The 18,622-nt window shown below is 55.1% G+C and overlaps 4 protein-coding genes across 4 annotated transcripts; 2 read left to right on the top strand and 2 right to left on the bottom strand.

The window, feature by feature from the left end:
* The first annotated feature begins 2,148 nt into the window (after positions 1-2,148).
* B0H18DRAFT_1214858 (uncharacterized protein) lies at positions 2,149-4,788 on the top strand. Its single transcript, XM_048036602.1, has 22 exons — positions 2,149-2,288; positions 2,344-2,400; positions 2,459-2,537; positions 2,592-2,605; positions 2,664-2,700; positions 2,750-2,811; positions 2,865-2,874; positions 2,924-2,941; positions 2,990-3,015; positions 3,064-3,089; positions 3,139-3,182; positions 3,233-3,257; positions 3,310-3,321; positions 3,389-3,404; positions 3,464-3,506; positions 3,560-3,660; positions 3,717-3,776; positions 3,829-3,856; positions 3,916-3,970; positions 4,027-4,051; positions 4,112-4,195; positions 4,273-4,788. Exons 2-22 carry the CDS (start codon positions 2,384-2,386, stop codon positions 4,337-4,339), a joined length of 849 nt encoding a protein of 282 aa, XP_047887939.1. The 5' UTR covers positions 2,149-2,288; positions 2,344-2,383; the 3' UTR covers positions 4,340-4,788.
* Positions 4,789-6,678: 1,890 nt separating this feature from the next.
* B0H18DRAFT_1123922 (uncharacterized protein) lies at positions 6,679-8,003 on the top strand (the record flags this gene model as incomplete). Its single annotated transcript, XM_048034773.1, has 5 exons — positions 6,679-6,702; positions 6,759-6,786; positions 6,857-6,996; positions 7,299-7,710; positions 7,768-8,003. 5 exons carry the CDS (start codon positions 6,679-6,681, stop codon positions 8,001-8,003), a joined length of 840 nt encoding a protein of 279 aa, XP_047887938.1.
* A 379-nt stretch (positions 8,004-8,382) lies between these two features.
* Positions 8,383-10,262, bottom strand: B0H18DRAFT_1123921 (uncharacterized protein; the record flags this gene model as incomplete). The annotated part of the gene is made up of 4 exons (XM_048034772.1): positions 8,383-8,397; positions 8,453-8,533; positions 9,988-10,020; positions 10,068-10,262. The coding sequence occupies 4 exons, from the start codon at positions 10,260-10,262 to the stop codon at positions 8,383-8,385; spliced, it is 324 nt and encodes a 107-aa protein (XP_047887937.1).
* A 4,010-nt stretch (positions 10,263-14,272) lies between these two features.
* On the bottom strand, positions 14,273-17,924 carry B0H18DRAFT_958600 (uncharacterized protein; the record flags this gene model as incomplete). Its single annotated transcript, XM_048042710.1, has 13 exons — positions 14,273-14,350; positions 14,693-14,768; positions 14,810-14,948; positions 15,141-15,337; positions 15,389-15,481; positions 15,649-15,806; positions 15,856-16,080; positions 16,139-16,519; positions 16,568-16,801; positions 16,892-17,004; positions 17,056-17,187; positions 17,241-17,570; positions 17,627-17,924. The coding sequence occupies 13 exons, from the start codon at positions 17,922-17,924 to the stop codon at positions 14,273-14,275; spliced, it is 2,454 nt and encodes an 817-aa protein (XP_047887936.1).
* Between the last annotated feature and the right edge of the window lie 698 nt (positions 17,925-18,622).

Below are 18,622 nucleotides of genomic sequence, written 5' to 3'. Positions count from 1 at the left end.
ATTGCTGCTACGTACAGCAGTGCACAGTACTGCGACGCATGTCCCGAGTCAAGCCTTGGTCAAGCCAACGATCTCGTCGGAGGCGGACACGCGTGCGGTGGCGGTGGCGGCTATGTCGGCACTCTCCGGTGGCTGTTTAGATTCAGATCGTACCAAACGGCGGTACGTGTATTATACGCTGGTACTGAACCAACTTGTACTGATTTTGGTGCATCCATGTCGAATAATGTCAGTCGGCAATCAAACCACTATCAATTTATGCGTAACAAACGTGTCAATCGCCAAACTTGAATAGGCATCAATGAGCGTGATGTACTAGTAAGTAGTAGTCTAGTAGTACTGGGATTGCAACAACAATATCACATTTCATGACCTTCCTTCAATGGTTCAATGTTATAGTAGAAATAATATATAAGTTTGTGCATGAGGAGTAAATCTGATTTCAAGATTCGCAACACGCTCAAGCATGCGTGCGGTACCAGTGAGTAGATATTGAAGACCGGGAGACTCGGAGCGTTCCTTATAGTGTTTGGCAGTCACCCTTCGACGATTACGCAGAATAGACTCGTATATGACTATTATACTACTATCCCAGCCATGGCTGGTCAGCGAACCTTTTTCAGTAGCCCAGGATCCGAGACGATGATGATACGAAGGCAACGAGCGTTCAGTACAGTTGCAATCGCAGATCCAGGCTCCGCTAGAACTACCGGCATCGGCCGACTGGGGTGACGACGGGCAAGTTCTGTCGTAAGTACGAACGGGTCATTGCCATTACACTTGCACTTGAGACATATCTGGTACATATCACCTTCAATACAGCGTGATTGACTACTGTTTACGGACCCTATGACTCCAACGCTTGCCTCGCGCTGACCTCCACTGGCAGCATGCCACTTGCTATTGAATACCTCGAAGTCTAGCCCGCCCGCTCTATCTTGGATTTTAGACTCGCAGAACCGCCAGCGGACCACCTGTAGACGGTTTTGTCGGTTGCCAGGCCCAGGGGAGTCGAGAAACGCAAAGCTCCACAAAAAAGCCCTAGCGCGCGAGCCTGAGGCAAGCTGCTGAACGTTCAGTTACAATTCCATCGACGGCAGTAGCAAAGTTGCTTTGAGACGAAGATGTGCAGAACACTACTTATGTACGTTGGTCACACTTTTTATGCCTGCTGTCAGTGCTGAGCGCTGATCATTGGCTGTCTGACAGCGTGGACATTACTGACCTGCGCGTCTGCAAGGCGTAAGCCTGTGCACTCGATGCGAATGGAGAACGGAGAGATAGTCGACCTGTGTCGTACCCCCATTCGGAGCTGAACACCGAGCACCCGCTGAAGGCTATTCGCCTTTCATTGGATGATGTTGACATCCCCGTAACGTCTCGGACGGTCCTTATCATCTGGAATATCCTCGGGCTGATCGAGCGAAGCGTCCGAGTATGTACGATGGGAATGCATCTACCTCGAGATTTGACATTCTCCGCTTCCTTCCAGTGCTTGTCTCCAGTGTCCGCAGCTCACTTGAGCGACGCCTTTGGCCTTTGGGGTCTTGCCTCGGCATGGGATATTCACAGAAAACATGGCGGCGCTCATAGCGACGATCTAGCGCTCCTTACGTGCGTGTCAGAGTCCTCTGATTACATGACGGCTTCTTGCTCATCGTCAGCTAACTCCTGTGGCAGGTTAACGTACAGCCAGATCCACAATCCACAAGCAGGGTAGCCGAAGGCCCCACGCGATCACGATGAGCAACGATCTGGGATACTTCCTTGGGGATCTAGAGCCACGGCCTCCGCATGGCATGTCTGTCGCTCGTTCTCACACAACACGGGTCCCGGGAAGTACGAAGGAACACCTTCTTTGTCGGTATGCTGTTCCGTTTGACGTCCAGCTGTTCGGTCCGCAAGGCAGCTTATACAAGCTCACCGCTCCAGCGAGCCACTCTCGTGACCTGCATACGCGCATTTGTCACCCTTGGCCACCAGTTTGTACCTCGCGTTCGAATGGTCCCGGAGGAGCGCAACACTCCATCTTGATTAGAAGAAGGGAAGCGCAGCATCTTTCGTTCTCGGAATCAGGCATGCTCGGTGGCCGGGGCATGCGGTAGCTCAAAGTATCTATTTGTTGCACTCATCGTGCGGGCACCCAGTGTCCTCTCCATCTCTCAACCAATCCGCGCATTGCTTGGAGCGAGGCCGCCGCGATACGCTCGAATTGTTGTGTCTCACGTACGGAGAGCTGTTCGCATCTACCGCACGGTCGAACACGCTATTAGGGTATAAACACGGTGGTGAGTACTGACCTGCTTGTCTAGATTCCCCAGTTCAACATGATTACGAGCGAAGACATGAACGCGTCAGATGCGTTCACGTCTACCGTGGTGGGATGCTCCTTTGCTTCATGTAAGTGTGTAACTCGCTCGCTCATTGATTGTACTCACCCGTCTGGCATTGCTGGCAGTTTCTTCGGAGGCACTCTAGGGCAAAGCATCTACTACTTCCGTCAGTTCACTCGTGACGGGCTCACTCTGAAGGGCCTGGTAAGTCTTCAAGCTATCTTCTATGTCACTCACTCATTATTTTTGCCGTCATAGGTTGTCAGTCTTTTGTGAGTCTCGAGTGGACCTATAAACACGGAGCACAATAACACAGTTGGACTACGACAGCCTTTTAGACACTGTGAAGGCATTTCTCCACGCACAGGTTACTCGCATTCGTCTCAGTTCGCTGCTTGTCTCATCACAATTCATAGTTGCTTTCGTACTGGTTTGTCAACCACCATTCCGACGCTTCTATACTATTGTTACTTCCGTTGTGAGTACGCGACCGATATATATTCTTGACATGTGAGATGACCCATCGCACAGGTCGTACACGGTATGTACAACCGTATGTCTTGTACTCGTCGAACTAAGGCGCCTTTCAGGTCCACTTCATCATATCCGTAAGTCATCCATCTCCGTATATGCGTACAGGTCTTCATGTATAGTAGACAACATGTGTGTTTCTCGTGCAAGGGTGAGCTACGCCCCTCTCAATGTTCTTCTTGTGATTGATCCTCAATAGTCTCTATATCCGTAACATATGGGCTTGTGAGTAGTAATAATAATCTGATGTACTCTGAACCTGACTACTAGATAGTACTGCGAGGCCGGTGGTACCAGAACTATGTTACGGGAGTGGGGGTAGGTCACTCTCCTCTTTGACCGAAATACGTATTGCTGACGGTGCGTAGGTTGCTCTGGCCACTATATCTTTGGGTACGTTTTTGATCTGCGACGCGCTGAAGCTCTACTCAATCGCCGGTCGAAGCATGCGGGCTCGGTGAGGCATTCTCCGTACGACTTAGATCCGAGCGAGTACTCTCTGACATAATTCTGCGAGGCAATAGTCGCAGCTCACGACATGTACGTCCTTTAGCCCATGGTGAACCCACATGATGATGACAATCCTGCGTTTCGGTCAGTCTTACGAGCATAAGCGACGTCGAAGCCATTCAACGCGTCGAGGTAGTGTTTCGGTGTCTAGCGCTAGCCTTGGCTTACATTCCGTATTTTGTCAGGTATCGGGTAGGATCGAGGGTTACACGGCTGTTGCAGTCGATGTTTACATAACGGCCGTCCTTTGTTTCATTTTCCACCGCGCTCGGACGGGGTACGAACCGTGAGTGCCTACCTCCTTTTATGACACGGGCAACATATAACCAGACTACACAACAGGACGGAGAACCTCATCTTCAGGCTCATGGCGTTCACCATCAACCGAGGTATCCTACTCTTGTAAGAGTGTCGTCGGTTTGTGTCGGGTTGTGCGCTCACCGTATCATCGCAGTGTGATCCAGCTGTTAGTGATAGTCACGGTTCGTGTATTCACCGGCAGGTTTGTACTTCTAGTATCGCTGCTGATGTCATGCAACAGTACAGGCCTAACGGCACTCAAGCACTCGACGGGGTTTACTGCTTTGCCGGCACTCGTACGTCGTCAGCCGTAGTCCGAACATGTAGCTTCCATTGATACCGACCTCGCCAGTGAACGTCAACTGCGCCCTCGCTACGTACGTTTCTCTGCGACCACACGTGGATATACGCATCTGATTGTTCTGACCATCCACCAGGTTGAACGCACGATCTGGCAGAGGCGACCTGATCGCAAGTCAACTGAGCAGCTTCGACGCTCACTCCGGAACGTCACCGGCCGGGTAAGTCTATTCGATCAATTCAAGCCAGCGAATCTCACAACTGATATCACAATTTTGTCATTCGCGACTTACAACAGAGGCCATGACGAGTCGACGGACGACTTGCACGATAAGTTGCAACGGAAGGCGAGCGAAGAGAAGTAACAATAAGGCTCCTAGCGATATAGAGAGGAAAGTACGATAGGCATCTAGCCTAGGATAGTGGATAATGCGGATTGGCCTCACCTCGACAACGTGCGCTGATAGACGGCGGAGAGAGACTTTTGCGGTAGCCATGTTGCGTGAAAGCCAGCCGGACGTCAGTGACCGTTACTCTAGGGAAAGTTCGTCTAAATGTCTGTTTCCAGGTCGCCTCGTCTCCAAGTAACAATTGCAATAACACAGGCCATCAGCCGGTGTCGGTCAGCGCAAGAAGCCCCGGGGTAGGCCTACCGACCGAGGATGGAAGACAAGAGAGGAGACGGAGGTAGAGGACGGGACCACGCCGCGCGCAGAGGAAAGCGACTCGGAGGCACCAGCGTGCAGCCACAGTGAATGGTACAGAATAGGCGCCTTAACGTGATCCCTCGGTGACAGGCCACAACAACTGCGCGTATGTTTTGCTCAGACCGCCACACCGAGGTACTCTCAAAAATGGCCAAAATCCATTTTTATATTGTGGCTTGCAAACTGGCCGGGTCGTGAACGTTCATTCTAGACGGGAAGAGCCAGACAGAGTGCTTTCTGAGGACCGGGCGGGCGGGCGCTTCATACACTCGGTAAGTTCGAACCTACTACGTAGCCTCGATCTGCTGAGTAGCTTTCACGAAGTGCCCGGTCTGAGCGAAACGATTGTCACCACTGTCTGTGCGACACGGCCTAGGTACTCTCGGAGACTCTCGGTTTATGTCCAGCGTGGCAACGTCGATCTAGGGTGCGGATTGCGGAGCTGGCCAAGCGTCCTGATGCTTGACTGCGTTACTGCGACATGACTGCGTTAGCGCAACGTGCCGCTGCACGATGACATCCCGCTCGCTCAGAAAAGACTGGCCTGGGTATGCCTCATTCTGTATGCCTCTTCGAGTCTCCCTTCTTACCACCCATCCCACGCGCCTCGTCACTGCCACAGGACGAGTGTCTCTTGCTGTCTTCTGAGTGCAGTAGTATCCTCTGCGTGCGGCTCAGGTTCGTCGAATCCGTCGGGAACACCCGCAACGAACATGGGCGGAGAGCACTCGGGGCCAACTCTGACAACTGGTTCGCGGACAGCGAGTGGTCCCCGCGTTGTTTGCGAACACAATCCCGTTACTCCGTTACCTCGCCGTGATCCCCTGGGACATGGTACAGGACCACTTGCATTCGAAGAGGTGACATTTGTTGGACAGCTATGGTGGTAGTGTGTTGCGGATCGAACGCAGGCTCCAGGCTGGCGGGCGTTGACGAAGACGCGCCGAGGCTATGACAAAGCGGAGGGATCAAAGATCGATGTGTACATGCGCAGCGAAGCTTTCGCGGAGATGATACAGCTGTAGGGTGAGTATCGAGCGTGTTCCCTGTCCGGAAAACACTGATATAAATGCGTAGATGCTGTGCGTGAACGACGACTATCCTGATGATATATTGGTGTACTCTCTTTAGTGCTATACAAGTGACGTCTGTCTTGTATTAACTGACCAAAAATCAGTCCCGACGCACTCCGCATCCCATTGCCTTGTAGGGACAGGGGCTCGCTATCCTTAATATTGAAGGCGTGTACAGGTACTAATCGGAGGACCTCGTCCACAAAACCGCAACCTCTCATGATTTGTACGAGTCTGTGTATTCTGTACTACAGGTGCTGATGTCTCGAACGCGGAGACCGGGCGGCAATTGAGGACCATACAATTGGGGCTAATGGCTCAGACGGATCGTTGTGCGAACACTGAGTATGAGACATGGATGGCAGGGATGCACATAGGCGTAATGCGAACGTTACTGTATGTGACAGGCGCGGTGAAGTGATGGTTCAATGGTTAGGCTAGGATTAGTTTACCTTGTGCCCGGCGCCCAATGCGAGTGTTCGAACGAAGCACTTGAATCGGATTCGGATTGTGAAGTTCGTATGCCTAATCCCTATACATCGTACTCAATGGATGCTGTTGCTCTGGAGGATCGTCTTCTGTTCAGCGAATGCTGCCGTAGAGTGATCAGATTCTCACCGGCCAGCCACAGAGTCTGCGTCCTCTAATCCTCTGTTGGGACCGGGGAGATATGGTGTGACTAGTGGCTTTTTGCCTCACCTGTCAGGTTCATTGCAAATGGTGGACGAAGCATGACGTGCGAATCTTCTGAAGAAATATCCCTCGATGGTCGGCATGGCATTCCGGGCTGTACGATAAATTACTATTGTTAGAAACATGCTACACCGATTTAGCAAAAGAACAAAGCGGAGACGCGACGCCCGAAGAGCATGTGAGAACAAGCGGAACGACGGTCGACGGGCGCGAGTGTCCCGGGCGCGGACGATGCCCGAAGGGCAATCGCGTGAGGTAGGTACATCGAAAACTACGGTTTATATACCCTGACCTCCCTTATCTTCATTCAGGAACTATCTCGGCCGAGCTTGCGAGCTCGTGCCTAAACGCATGTTCCAACACACTCCCCCGAGCGAAGCAAGCGAGTGCTCACGCGCACTCCCCGCAGTTCGACATCCGGCACTCCCCCAAGCTCAAATCCTCGTCCATCTCGCGGTCATCCAGCTCCGACACCATTTCCAACACTCCGACATCCAGCCGAGCATCCATGCTCATGCGAGCTCCGACGGGCGACCCTTAGGTGCGAAGGTAAGGCGTACACGTACGGCGGCGCGATCCTCGTCCAAATCCGGCAACTCTTCAACATCTAGTGCAGAGCAAGGGTCCGCCGAACCCGCGCGGGTCACGGGTAAGGGTCACCAAGGGTAAGGGTGGGGGTCAGCTTCGGCCAACCCTCGCACCCGTAGCCATACCCGTGGGCTAAGTTCCTTCATTGGACAGCTGGGCGACTCAGACTTTCGACGGCGAACACCGAGTGGCTTGGAAACCTTATCAATGAACTGCTATACACAAGTTCGCAAGCCAGAGCGGTCTCTCGGGTCTACCTTTAGGCTGAAACACAAGGTTCCACTGCCACGATGCCTAAGTCCACCTCTACCCCGCCTTCTCGAAGCACCGAATCATCGGGGAAGCGCGCTCGAATTCCTTCGGAGAAGGGCGCAGTGTTAGCAGCAGCAGCAGCAGAAAAGACCAAATCGAAGAAGGTACTCACCACTGCGGCGCCGAAGGAGCCTCCGACGACATCGAAGAAGCAATTGGCCGTGGCAAGGAAAGTTCTCAAGCCAGTGCCCGTGAAGAGCATGGCACCCGCGCCCGCCAAGCCTGGTCCACAAGTCGCTGACATCGTCGACGAAGATGACACTGAGTCGAGCGATGATGACGACGATATTGTCGAGGTTGATAGCTCTGGGCGCCGCAAGCAAACGGCACCCGCGAAGGAAGAAACTCCTGAAGAGGAGCTCGGTGAGTGTATGCTGTGTCCGAAGAACCTGTGCTCACCATGACCTCTCATTTGCACAGAGCGTCTTAGCAAAGACTGGGTTGCACCCATCTATGCCTTTTACAAGCGCGAAGTTACCATACACATCGCTGATGACGGCAAGCGTGCGCACGTCTTCGAGTGCATCAGGAAACCCACCCCATGTGAATTTGTGCAAATTCACATAAATTTGCATAAACTTCCTGGACACCCCATTTACTTGACCCCCCCGATTTCCTCGCACAAATTCGCACGAATTGATGTCCAACAGTTGTGAATTGCGAGTAAATGCATGCTCAATCATATCAATTGGATACTTCAATTCACATCGATTGGCCAGCTGTATTTACATGCATAATTCGAACCACTAATACTTTCTTCCACCCTTTCCCGTGTACCCGTACCATACCCGGGTTCACCGCCGGTATCGGCGGTGCACCACGGGTTGGCTTCCCTCGGTGGTACCAGCACGGGTTCAGGCTTGTTGCCTGCACCCGCACCGGCCGTCCTCATTATCCTCATGCTCCCCACTCACCATGATCCTCCCTGCTCGTCATGCTCCCCACTCACGGTCCTTCCCACTCACAGTCCTCCCCACTCACGGTCCTCCCCGCTCGCCCATGCTCCCACTTGCGCATTAATATTCCCACCATCCCTCACCAGCCCTTCACCTGTTGACAAGAGCATCAGCTCGCTCGCGTCCGCTTGTTTCCCATCTGTACGTACCGTCCGCACGCCTTCCGCCTGGACGCTGTGCCCGTACCCACGGCGCACTCGTCGGCTGCGTTTGCACGCGGGGCACTGGCCCTACGCGCTCGCGGTCAGCGTGTGTTGGGCACGTTCTGGCACTGCCCACCGTCGCCATCTCCTATCTCCCGCTCACGCACGCACAGCCCATTTGTCGGCCGTGCTTGCGTGCTGGGCGTTCGCCCAATGCGCTTGCGGTCGGTGTGCTGTACGCGGTGCCGTGCCGTGTTGCCACACCCGGTCCACCGACTCGTCCTCGGCAACTCCTCGCCCGTCTGCCCGTCTGCCCGTCTGCTCGCTTCCCCACCTGTCTGCCTGCTTCCCCGCTCATCTGCCCGCTTTCGTCCCTATCCGCCTGCACGCCCGCTCATCCATCTGCCCGCTCGACGCTCGTTTGTGCGCGCGTTCATCGGCCGTGCTTGTGTACTGGGCATTCGCCCAGTACGCTCGCGGTTGGCATGTGTCGTCCCGCGCTCGTGTCCCCGCCGACCCGCCTGTTCGCTCGTGTACCCGCCCGCCCGCCTGGTCACCTGCTCGCCCTCACCCGTGTACTTGTCAGTCCCTGCCTGCTCACCTGTCCACCCGCTCGCCTGCTTTCCCGCTCGCGTTGCGCGCATTCGTCGGCTGTGCCTGCGCGCTGGGCATTTGCCCAGCGCGCTCGCGGTCGGCGTGTGTTGGGCGCGTCCTGGCTCTACTCTCCATCGCCGGCTTCCTTCTCCTGCTCTTGCGTGCAGCCCGTTCGTCGGCCGTGCTTGCGTACGAGGCATCCGCCCTGTGCACTCGCGGTCGCCGTGCGTGTCTCGCCGGCTTGTGTCGTCGCCCGCCCACCTGCTCGCCCGCTACTATGCCCTATGCCGATGCGTACGGTCCGTGCGTCAGTCGCGGTTGGCATGTGTTGAGCGCGGCCTGGCCCTGCCTACCGTCGCGGTCACCCGGTACTCCCTCACGCGCCTGCGGCCTTGCACCCTGTCCCTGCCCCTTCCGACGCCTTCAATCAAGCGCCTGTGGTCCGTTCGTTGACCGTGTTTGCGTGCTGGGCAGTCGCCGAGCCCGCTCGCGGTCGACGTCCGCATCGTGCTTCAGGTCGCCGCGCCCTGTGACTGCATTCAGCTCCCTCGCTCGCGTGCGTCTACGCTCACCTCTGTTCGCTCGTCCCTCGCTAACGTGCCTGCCGTCCCCTCATTGTGTGTTCTGCGCGCCCCCGCCCCGCCCACAGTCGCGAGCGGGTGTGCCATAGAGCTGGTGCCAGAGCAGACAGACGGCTGGGCGGGCGGACGCGCGGGTGGAAACGCAGGCCTGTAAAGGGGTAGTCAGATAAGCACGGGTGACGAACTCACCTGCGAGCCTTTCTGCCCTCTTTGGAGTTGCTTGCCCCTTCGTTTTGTCTTCTCATCGAGTTTCTGCGGGGCCCAACGCGAGCGCTCTGGATAGAGTGCACTCGACGACCGGATGTGCGACGTGGCGAGGTGAGTCATGTGACCGATCACACTCAGGGCAGGCATACTATTACTTACTTGCAACTTGTCTGACTTCTTCGTCTCGCGCTGCTGGGAGACAGGTGAGAGCGATACCACGCGTTCACCTGCTGTCTCACCCAGCCACCGTTCTCGCCCGCCGTCTCGCTTGCCCACCGTCGTGCTATCTCCATCGCACGCCCCACCGTCTCGCAAGCCCGCTGTCTCCTGCGCCCGTCATCTCGCGGGTTCGCCATCTCGCGGGTTCGCCATCTCGCGGGTTCGCCATCTCGCAGGTCCGCCATCTCCCGCCTGCCGTCCCTCTTGCCTACCATCTCGTACACCTGTTGTCTGCCCGCCGTCTCGCCCGCCCGCCGCCTCGCTCGCCCGTCGTCTCGCCCGTCGTCTCGCCCGCGTGCCGTCTCGCCCGTCGTCTCACCCGCTGTCTCGCCCGCGCGCCGTTTCGCCCGTGCACTCGCCGCCCTTCTTGCCCGCGCCCTCTTGCTCGCGCCCTCTCGCCCACACCCTCTCGCCCGCATTCTCACATGCACCTCTCGCCCGAGCTCTCCTCTGTGCTCGGCCGGCCGGCCAGCCACTCATCCACGCGATCGCTCACTGGTCCGTGCACCCACTTGCCGACGGCGCCGCTTTCTTGCTCATGGAACCGTGGACACTGCGTGGACCCGCCGTGGCCCGTTTTCTGCGCGTGGCCTACGTGCGATCGCCCGCGCTTACGAGATTGTCGGCGGTGACTTCGAGGGTCACGGTAACGGACCATGAGTCGGTCTCCTTTCCATCTGTGACCCTCTCGTAGAGACTTGTACCGGCCCCCAAGACGCCCACATCGGGAACTCCGAGGCGGGTGCTTCAACTGGAAGTGCACACTTCGAAAATTTTGACTTGACATCACGCGCTGATCGTCCCCGAGGCTCGCCCAACTCGATTCCCGCCCTCTCCCTGTCAAACTCTGTTACGACGAGCAGCTCTCGCGCAGTGCTGGACGACCCTAGTGACTAGGTTGACGATGCACTGTTGTACTGGCCACGCAACCCGCCCACGAGCGAGCGGTGCAGGGTGAGTCGAGACGCGCACGAGCCTGTAAGCTAACGGCGAGCACAGGGCGCAGCAACGCATACGTCATCCACGAGCACGCAGGGCCAATGCCCTGTGTGCAGACGTAGCCGACGAATGGGCGGCGGGTGGATGAGCAGACAGACGAGCAACCAGGCGGGCAAGCGGGCACGAGAATGAGCGGGCGAGTGGGCGGACGGGCGAGCGGGCGGACGGGCGAGTGGGCGGACGGGCGGACGGGCGAACGGGCGGACAGGCGGACGGGCGGACAGGCAGACGGGTGGACGGGTGGACGAACGCGCGGGTGGGCGGCAGGGCGAGCAGGTGAGTGGGTGAACAAGCGGGCTGGTGAGCAAGTGAGTTGACGAGAAACCGAACAGGCGGGCGGGCAAACCAGCAAGCAGGCAGGAAAGCGGACCAACGGGCGTGCTGGTAGCCCGAGGCTGGCCAGTGGGAAGGCGGGTGCGCGAGCGAGCGGGCGAGAGTGCAAGGGGACGGGCACAGGGCGCGGACGAGCACCACGCGCACGGCGACCGCAGGCGCGCTGGCCGAATGTCCAGTGTGCAGATACAGCCGAGGAACGCGCAGGCAGGTAGGTGAGGAGGCGAGCAGGTGCACCAACAAACGGGTCGGCGAGACAGTCAGTACGGCCCGGATGGGCACAGCCGGACGAGATGAACTGTCTGTACATGTACTGTTGTGTATTGTAGTCACAGCTGATCGAGGCACCCAATGTATATAACATTTCTCGACGTGTATGTACATGAGAGCATTTCAGTCTATTCGAGAGGCGTTCGCAATGATTTACAAGCCATTCGCAGCGACAAGCGCGCCGCAGCGATTTGCCGCCGATTTGCGCCACATTCGCGTAGGGGGGGTTTCCTGATGTGCATGAACCATGGCTGCAATGTCACCATCAAACGGTGGCTTGACAAGAAAGACCGCTCGTCCACGAGCAATCTACGCAGACACGTCAAAAGATGCTTCAGCGAGGAAGCTCTGGATGCTGCGGATGCGATCGGGACAATCAAGAAGGCCCGCGATGACGTGAAGACTTACCTACGATCCGGTGATCTCACGGTGTCATTCACTCGCACAGGCAAGGGAAAGGTAACCTACTCAGTGCGTCAGCATACGAAGAACGAGACTCGGTAAGCATTGACATTGATGGATAGGAGACGAGTACTTACTTACACGAGTTATCAGTGCTGAGATCGTGCGCTGGGTTGCCGAAAGCCTGCGGCCCTTCACGATCGTCGAGGACCGCGCATTTCTGAGCCTCATGAAAACAGGGAGGCCAGAATACTATATTCCATCTCGCTGGACGGTCGCGCGCGACGTTCAGCGTGTCTTCATCCGCACGCGTGCTCGTATTGCGAAGATGCTTCAGGTCAGTACGCGAAATCAATACATAAAACTATCTTATAACATACCTTAGGATTACGACGGCGAGCTGAACTTCGCTACCGATTGCTGGACCTCACCCAATCACAAGGCTATGGTAGCCTTCTCCGTCCATTTCGAGCACAACGGTGTTCCCGTTCGGCTGAACCTCGATCTCATTGAGCTTGCGAAGTCTCATTCAGGCTTGAACCTCGCGGGCGTGTTTGCAGACATGCTCGAAGACTTCGGTATTAGCAATAAGGTACAGGCAAAACACGAGCTCTCAAGCATGGACTCACCAAGGGCTCCAAACAGATTCTCTCTGTCACTGCAGACAATGCATCGTCGAACGATACCATGATCGACGAGCTCTGCCAGCTTGTTGGGTCGTTTCGAGGCCAGGCGGCGCGCGTTCGCTGCTTCGATCACATCCTCAATCTTGTGGTGAAGACGTTGCTGCGGCAGTTCGACACCACGCGAAGCAAGAAGGGTGCCGAGGCTGCAGCCCTCGACGCAGCAGAGGCCGTCTTGCGCGAGCTGGCAGATGATCTTGAAGGACCAGAGGATGATGACGACGTTGTTGGGGAATGGGATGTCAGTGGACTCAACGATGACGATGATGACAATGTCGAGGGATGGGTGGATGAACGGCAGGGCATGACGGAGGAGGAGATCAAGGCCCTAGATGCCACAACGCGCCCTGTCAAGCTCGTGCTCGCAAAAGTTGGTTAATACTGGCTGTAATGATATCAGATCAGCGACTCACCTTAGGATAGCTTCGCCGGCTCTCGCAATCCATCATCAACTCCACGACCAAGCTCCTTCCAGCCTGGCACGCGATGCTTGAAGAGCTCGAGCTGGCAATAGAGAATATGCCACGCGATGTTCGCACGCGCTGGAACTCGACCCATGGGATGTTAGCATTCACGTTAGAGTACCGTGATGCGGTCAACGGACTTACCAGTGACCGGACGATGGACCTGCGGCGGTTGGAGTTGAACGACGACGAGTGGGAGATCGTGACTCAACTGTGTGACGTTCTCAAGGTTCGTCACGTTTTGTCACTCAACACGAGTCTCCGCTAACTGCCGGCACCTCAGATATTCGTCGACGGGACGGAGTTCTTCTCACGCGACAGCCCCAACCTCGCCATGGTCATCCCGGCCATGGACCTCCTTGATGAACATCTTACAGACTACTCGCTCAAAGCAACTGTGCTCCCGTCAATCCGCGCCGCAGTTGGTCTCGCCAAGAAAACGTTGAACCGTTACTACAGTAAGACTGACGAGTCGAATGCGTACCGTATTGCAATGGGTCAGTACATGCCGCACTGCCACTGCCGGCCTCTTCATTATACTAATTTCTCGTAGTCTTGCATCCGCGTCACAAGTTGAAATACTTCGAGTCTGCGCGGTGGGAGGGTGGCTGGATCAAGACAGCCGAACAGCTTGTTCGCGATGAATACGCAGACTGGCTGTCACGCCATGGCAAGAAGGATAGCGAGGTGACAGGCAGCGAGACTGAGCAGAGTGAGGACGAGCAACCGCCTCCAAGGAAGAAGGTATGTGTCTTCGTTCTTGTACGTGGCCGCTGCTCACACCTTACAGTCAAAGAATATGTTCGACAACATACCTGCTCCATCAGGAAAAACTCACATGGCTTGCCAAGCCTGACAAGCACTGCAAGACTTGCATAGTCAATAGGTCTTGGGCAAGGTAAGTCAAATGCTTGAGCTGCGTGACCAAGCAGAAATCAACATTGTTCTGATACTGGTTGCATGCTCTTCTTGTATTCAAGCAACTGGCTGACTCAATTCTTGATGGTCTTTTCAAGTTCCGTCCGTCTACCCAAGCCTTTCAAGTATTCTTGTTGCTTGGTTTGACTAATTCACTCATTGGTTGGTATTCCAGATAATCGCTTGGCTATGCATTGCATTACCAAACACATAACCAGAGACACGGATCACCAACTATCGTACACATACACACAGTGTGAAAACGAAAGCGTACAAAGCAACTACAAAGCAATGGCGTCGGAGACCCGGAGACGCCGAGAACAGAACAGAAGAAGCCGTAGCCAACCTCAGATTCCTCCAAGTGTTGAAGTAGATGGTAGTTGTGTGATTCTGTTGAAATATGAGGTCGAGAAAAATTGTCTGGAAAATGATGAGACAATACTCACGCAATGTGCATGAGATCTTAGTGGTTGTTCACATCACCTACTGTACTTCTTCTGGAGTGGTAAGTAGAACGCATACACGGCTTTGGTCAGTGTCCAAGTATATAAATAATATAAAATAAAATCAGCTCACCATCGTCATCGTTTTCAGCCGACAAGTCTTGTGGGTCAAGCTCAGCAGTTTCCTGTTCAGCTGAACTTCATACATACTGTGTTAAAATGTGTAGTTAAGGTGAACAGATCAACTTACCTCCGGGTTTCCCAGCCAATGGAGACGGCTTCGACGACAGCTGCTTCGAGAACGACGGCTTGGACCCGGTCCGAGACAGCTTCGACCCGGACGGCTTCGACGATGGAGGCTTCGACGATGGAGGCTTTGACGCAGATGGCTTCAAACCGGACGACGTCGACGCGGACGGGTTCGACGCGGACGGGTTCGACGCAGACGGGTTCGACGCAGACGGGTTCGAGCAGACGGGTTCGACGCAGACGGGTTCGACGCAGACGGGTTCGACGCGGATTCGTTCGACGCGGATTCGTTCGACGCGGACGGCTTCGACGTGGACGGCTTCGACGCAGACGGCTTCGACGCGACGGCTTCGACGCGGACGGCTTCGACGCGGACGGCTTCTTCACAGACGCTGCTGCGTTGCTAGGGGTAACCTCGACGACCTCGACGTCACTCCAGGATATGAACTGTTCTTCTGCACCGCTATTACCGTCACCTTCGTCTGCCTCATCCTTCAACTTCGAGGCCTTCTGTTCATCGACCAGTGCGCTGCATTGACAATAAACCCTGATCGACTGACAGCCATGGTAGGCAACTTACCTGATGTTAGTCCAGATTAACGTCTTCATGGACTCATAAGCCTCCGGGGCATTCCGCTCGAATTGATCTAGTACGCCCATGATATTGGCCCACCTATCAATATGTCAGCAATAAGTCATGCCTAGATAGCAGTGATAAAACACTCGCTTGGGCGCATACGTCTTGTTTGTGAAGTGATGCTTCCCAGTCACTATGTCTACCAACCGGCCTCAAGCTATATTGATCAGCATAAATCACTTGTTTAGTTGCAGAGTGCTTACGCATTGCAGACGAGAGCAATGAGGTTGTTAGGAACCTCGGCAAACCGGTCGTAAGCCGCTACAGAGGCAGAATCCCTGGAGCCATGGAACCAATGCTGAACCATGACGTCGGAGATCGCTCTGTGGTGGAAGGGTTTCTTGCGATTCACAAAGCTCGCCTGTGTGCCATCAAGAACGTACATGAGCCCTTATATTTGATTCGCTTACCTTTGTGTCGACCTCATAAGCGTCGTTCGCCTGCCAGGCAATGTCGATGTCACCAAAGATGAAGTTCGGCAGTGAGAACTTCCCCTGCATGTTGCATTTGAGAAGGAACGTTGCCGCGGCAACTCTGCGCTGTGTCGAGAGGCCGCCGAGGGCATAGGCATTCTCAACCACGGTCGTCGCCTTCTTCTTGACCTCGTTACGGAGCTGACATGCGCCCGTCCACACCTACACCGCCAGACACAGCTGCTATGAATTGATCAAAACAATGAATCAATGTGCTTACCACGTTGGCGACATCGCCGCGAAGACGGTTGGTTCCTCGGGCGCCCAGAACCTTGAAGCCACTCGAGAGGTATGATATCTTCTTCCCATTTTCGGCGCGATGAGCTCGAGCATCCCTTATTGCACGCTTGATGAGCGTGTGTTTGACGGGCAGCTGGCTACTGTTCTGCATTTTCTCGGACGTCCATGCGTGTTCTAGAGAGAGGCGGAGTCGGAGGTACATCTGTGAGCAGGTGACGATGGGCTTGACGGTCTCGGGCAGATCTCTGGCTTGTGCTCGGCGGCGTCGTCCTACGGACTTCCCTTCGTTCGAGTTGCCGCGACCACGACGACCCCCCTTGCCTTTGGAACGCTGGCTCTTGTGCTTCGGAGCCTTGACAACCTGCAAATCGTGGTATTTTCAAGTAGTAAACGTGGGACGGTGACTTACGATCACTTCATCATCACTGTCATTTTCCATCTCTTTGCCCTCACTGCCTTCCTCCTGGTCGCCGTCACTGCCCGACTCGTAGCTTGCGGCATCGTCATCATCATCATCGTCGTCATCCTCCCTCCCCATCTCACTCTCCGAACCGGTGTCGCTGTCCAGCCAGTCGATCGCCTTCTTCTTCTGGTCGATCGCCTTGCCCTTGTCCTTCTTCCTGTCGACCACCTTGTGCTCATTCTACGTCAGATCAAGATGAACAAATGAGATGAGAATATTACTTATCTTCCTTGGAGGCGAATCAATGACAACCGCGTCCATACGCCAGACCTTCTTGCTTTTGGCAGGCTGCGTGAGAGCGGTGCGACCGTCATCAGGGATCTTCTTCGACGCGCGCGTTGACTTCCTAGTTTCCTTGTCCTGTGCAGCTGCCGATCCAGCACCTATAAAACCAAAAACAGATTAGTATATGAGTTAATGATAGACCGGCGTACCTAGAGTCCCAGCCAGGCTCAGCTCGTCTTGGTCGAGCATAGGCTGAGTATCGTTCATGGTCCTGTCTTCGTGGTCACTCTCAACGTCCCTCGTCTTTCTCTTGCCGTACGCAGGCTTGGGTTTAGGTTTAGCTTGCAATCAACCTATATCAGTTGCATAGCTATAACCATTTGATAGCACTCACCGCGCGGAGGGCGTTCATCTGGCTCGACTATCTTCGCCTCCACCTCCCCGTCCTCCTCGATAAGCTGGTCACGGTCTTCGTCGTCGCTGCTATTGATCACGATGCTCTTCTTCAGCTTCTTGCGTCTCGGCTGCTCGTCGTCATCCTCCTGGTTCGCGCTGTCTTCCGCGCCGCCTTCCGCGCCGCCGCCTTCCACGTCGTCTTCCACGTCGTCTTCCACGCCGTCTTCCACGCCGTCTGCCGCTCCTTCTTCCTCCTCGCTGTCCTCCTCTGCATCTCCGCGAGACGCATCTTCCGCCAGCACCATGGCTGTACTCGTCTTCTGTATGTCTACGTATACGTGAAATAAGTTCGAATTAGTTTGACAGTGAGAGTGAAAAGCTTACTCGACCTGCGGTCTGCGACCGCCTGCTTCTGCGCTTGCTCCATTTTTGCTCTCAGGAGGTCGTACATCTTCTTCTCGGAAGGCGACAGGACGTCGCCCTGAGAGGCCTTGCCATCCCCTACCAGTGTCTCTTGCCTGGGACGTTTGGAGCCCGTGGCGACTTCCTTCAAGCCTTTCGTGGCGCTTGACTTTTTGGATGTCGTGGTTGACTTGGGCGCAGCCTTCCTAGCCTTGGGCTTCGCAGTCTGCTGGCTTGTTGACTGGCGTGCGGCGTTGCGTGCGGACTGACGAGGAGGCATGTTGAAGTACTGAACGATTACAGCGAGTGATGGGTGAATGTTAGCCAGCAAGGATATGCATCAGATAACACGCCGCGTGAGTAGACTCCCAAGTCCGAATCGCCGCTGGGGAGGTTCGGGAAGGCTTCCGCCGGCGGTCGTGGTAGGGCGAGATTCTTCCGATGATAGAGACTGCACGCATGGGACTGTTCGAGGTTCTGGAAGAGTCGTGGGACCATATTGGTCGCGCCGAGCTGATAGAGTTCTCGAGCTGTTCAAGTGTTTCGGGTTTCGTTACTTATCCTGTACTTGATTGTAATATGTAGCATCGTAGACTTGGTTTCATTAACGTAGTACTACTACAATGATAATGGTCAATAGGTTCGGTTCGTTCTATCTGAAATGATCATTGGAAACCCAGCCATTGCGATCATCAGCCGTCCACTTCGACATCTCTCTGTCTGTGTGTAAAACAATGGAGGAACGACATCCAGTATAGTGTAAATTGAAATGGGTGAGTTTGCAGGATGGAAAAACGACTAGATCTCCATGTCGAAGCGGAATGACTATTCCCGCCTCGAACAGGCATAACTCACCACCTGAAAAATCTCCAATGGGCAAGACGAGGCAAACACTGTCGTCCTTACTGTCTCTGTGTGCTCGGGTGACCACGTTCAAGTTGACCACTAGGCCTACGAACGGATTAACCACTGACACAT

Source organism: Fomitopsis serialis (genome assembly GCF_022376445.1).
Source record: "Fomitopsis serialis strain Sig1Antser10 chromosome Unknown B0H18scaffold_110, whole genome shotgun sequence".
NCBI classification, from domain to species: Eukaryota; Fungi; Basidiomycota; class Agaricomycetes; order Polyporales; family Fomitopsidaceae; genus Fomitopsis; species Fomitopsis serialis.
The sequence above is the reverse complement of the archived record's forward strand: the minus strand, read 5'-3'. Positions and strand labels throughout refer to the sequence as shown.

Bases quoted from the DNA above. Each gene is read 5' to 3' on its own strand.
- B0H18DRAFT_1214858 (XM_048036602.1), top strand. The intron at 3,857-3,915 runs GTTCGTGTATTC...GTCATGCAACAG, and splicing joins AGCTGTTAGTGATAGTCACG to TACAGGCCTAACGGCACTCA. The intron at 3,971-4,026 runs GTACGTCGTCAG...CGACCTCGCCAG, and splicing joins TTACTGCTTTGCCGGCACTC to TGAACGTCAACTGCGCCCTC.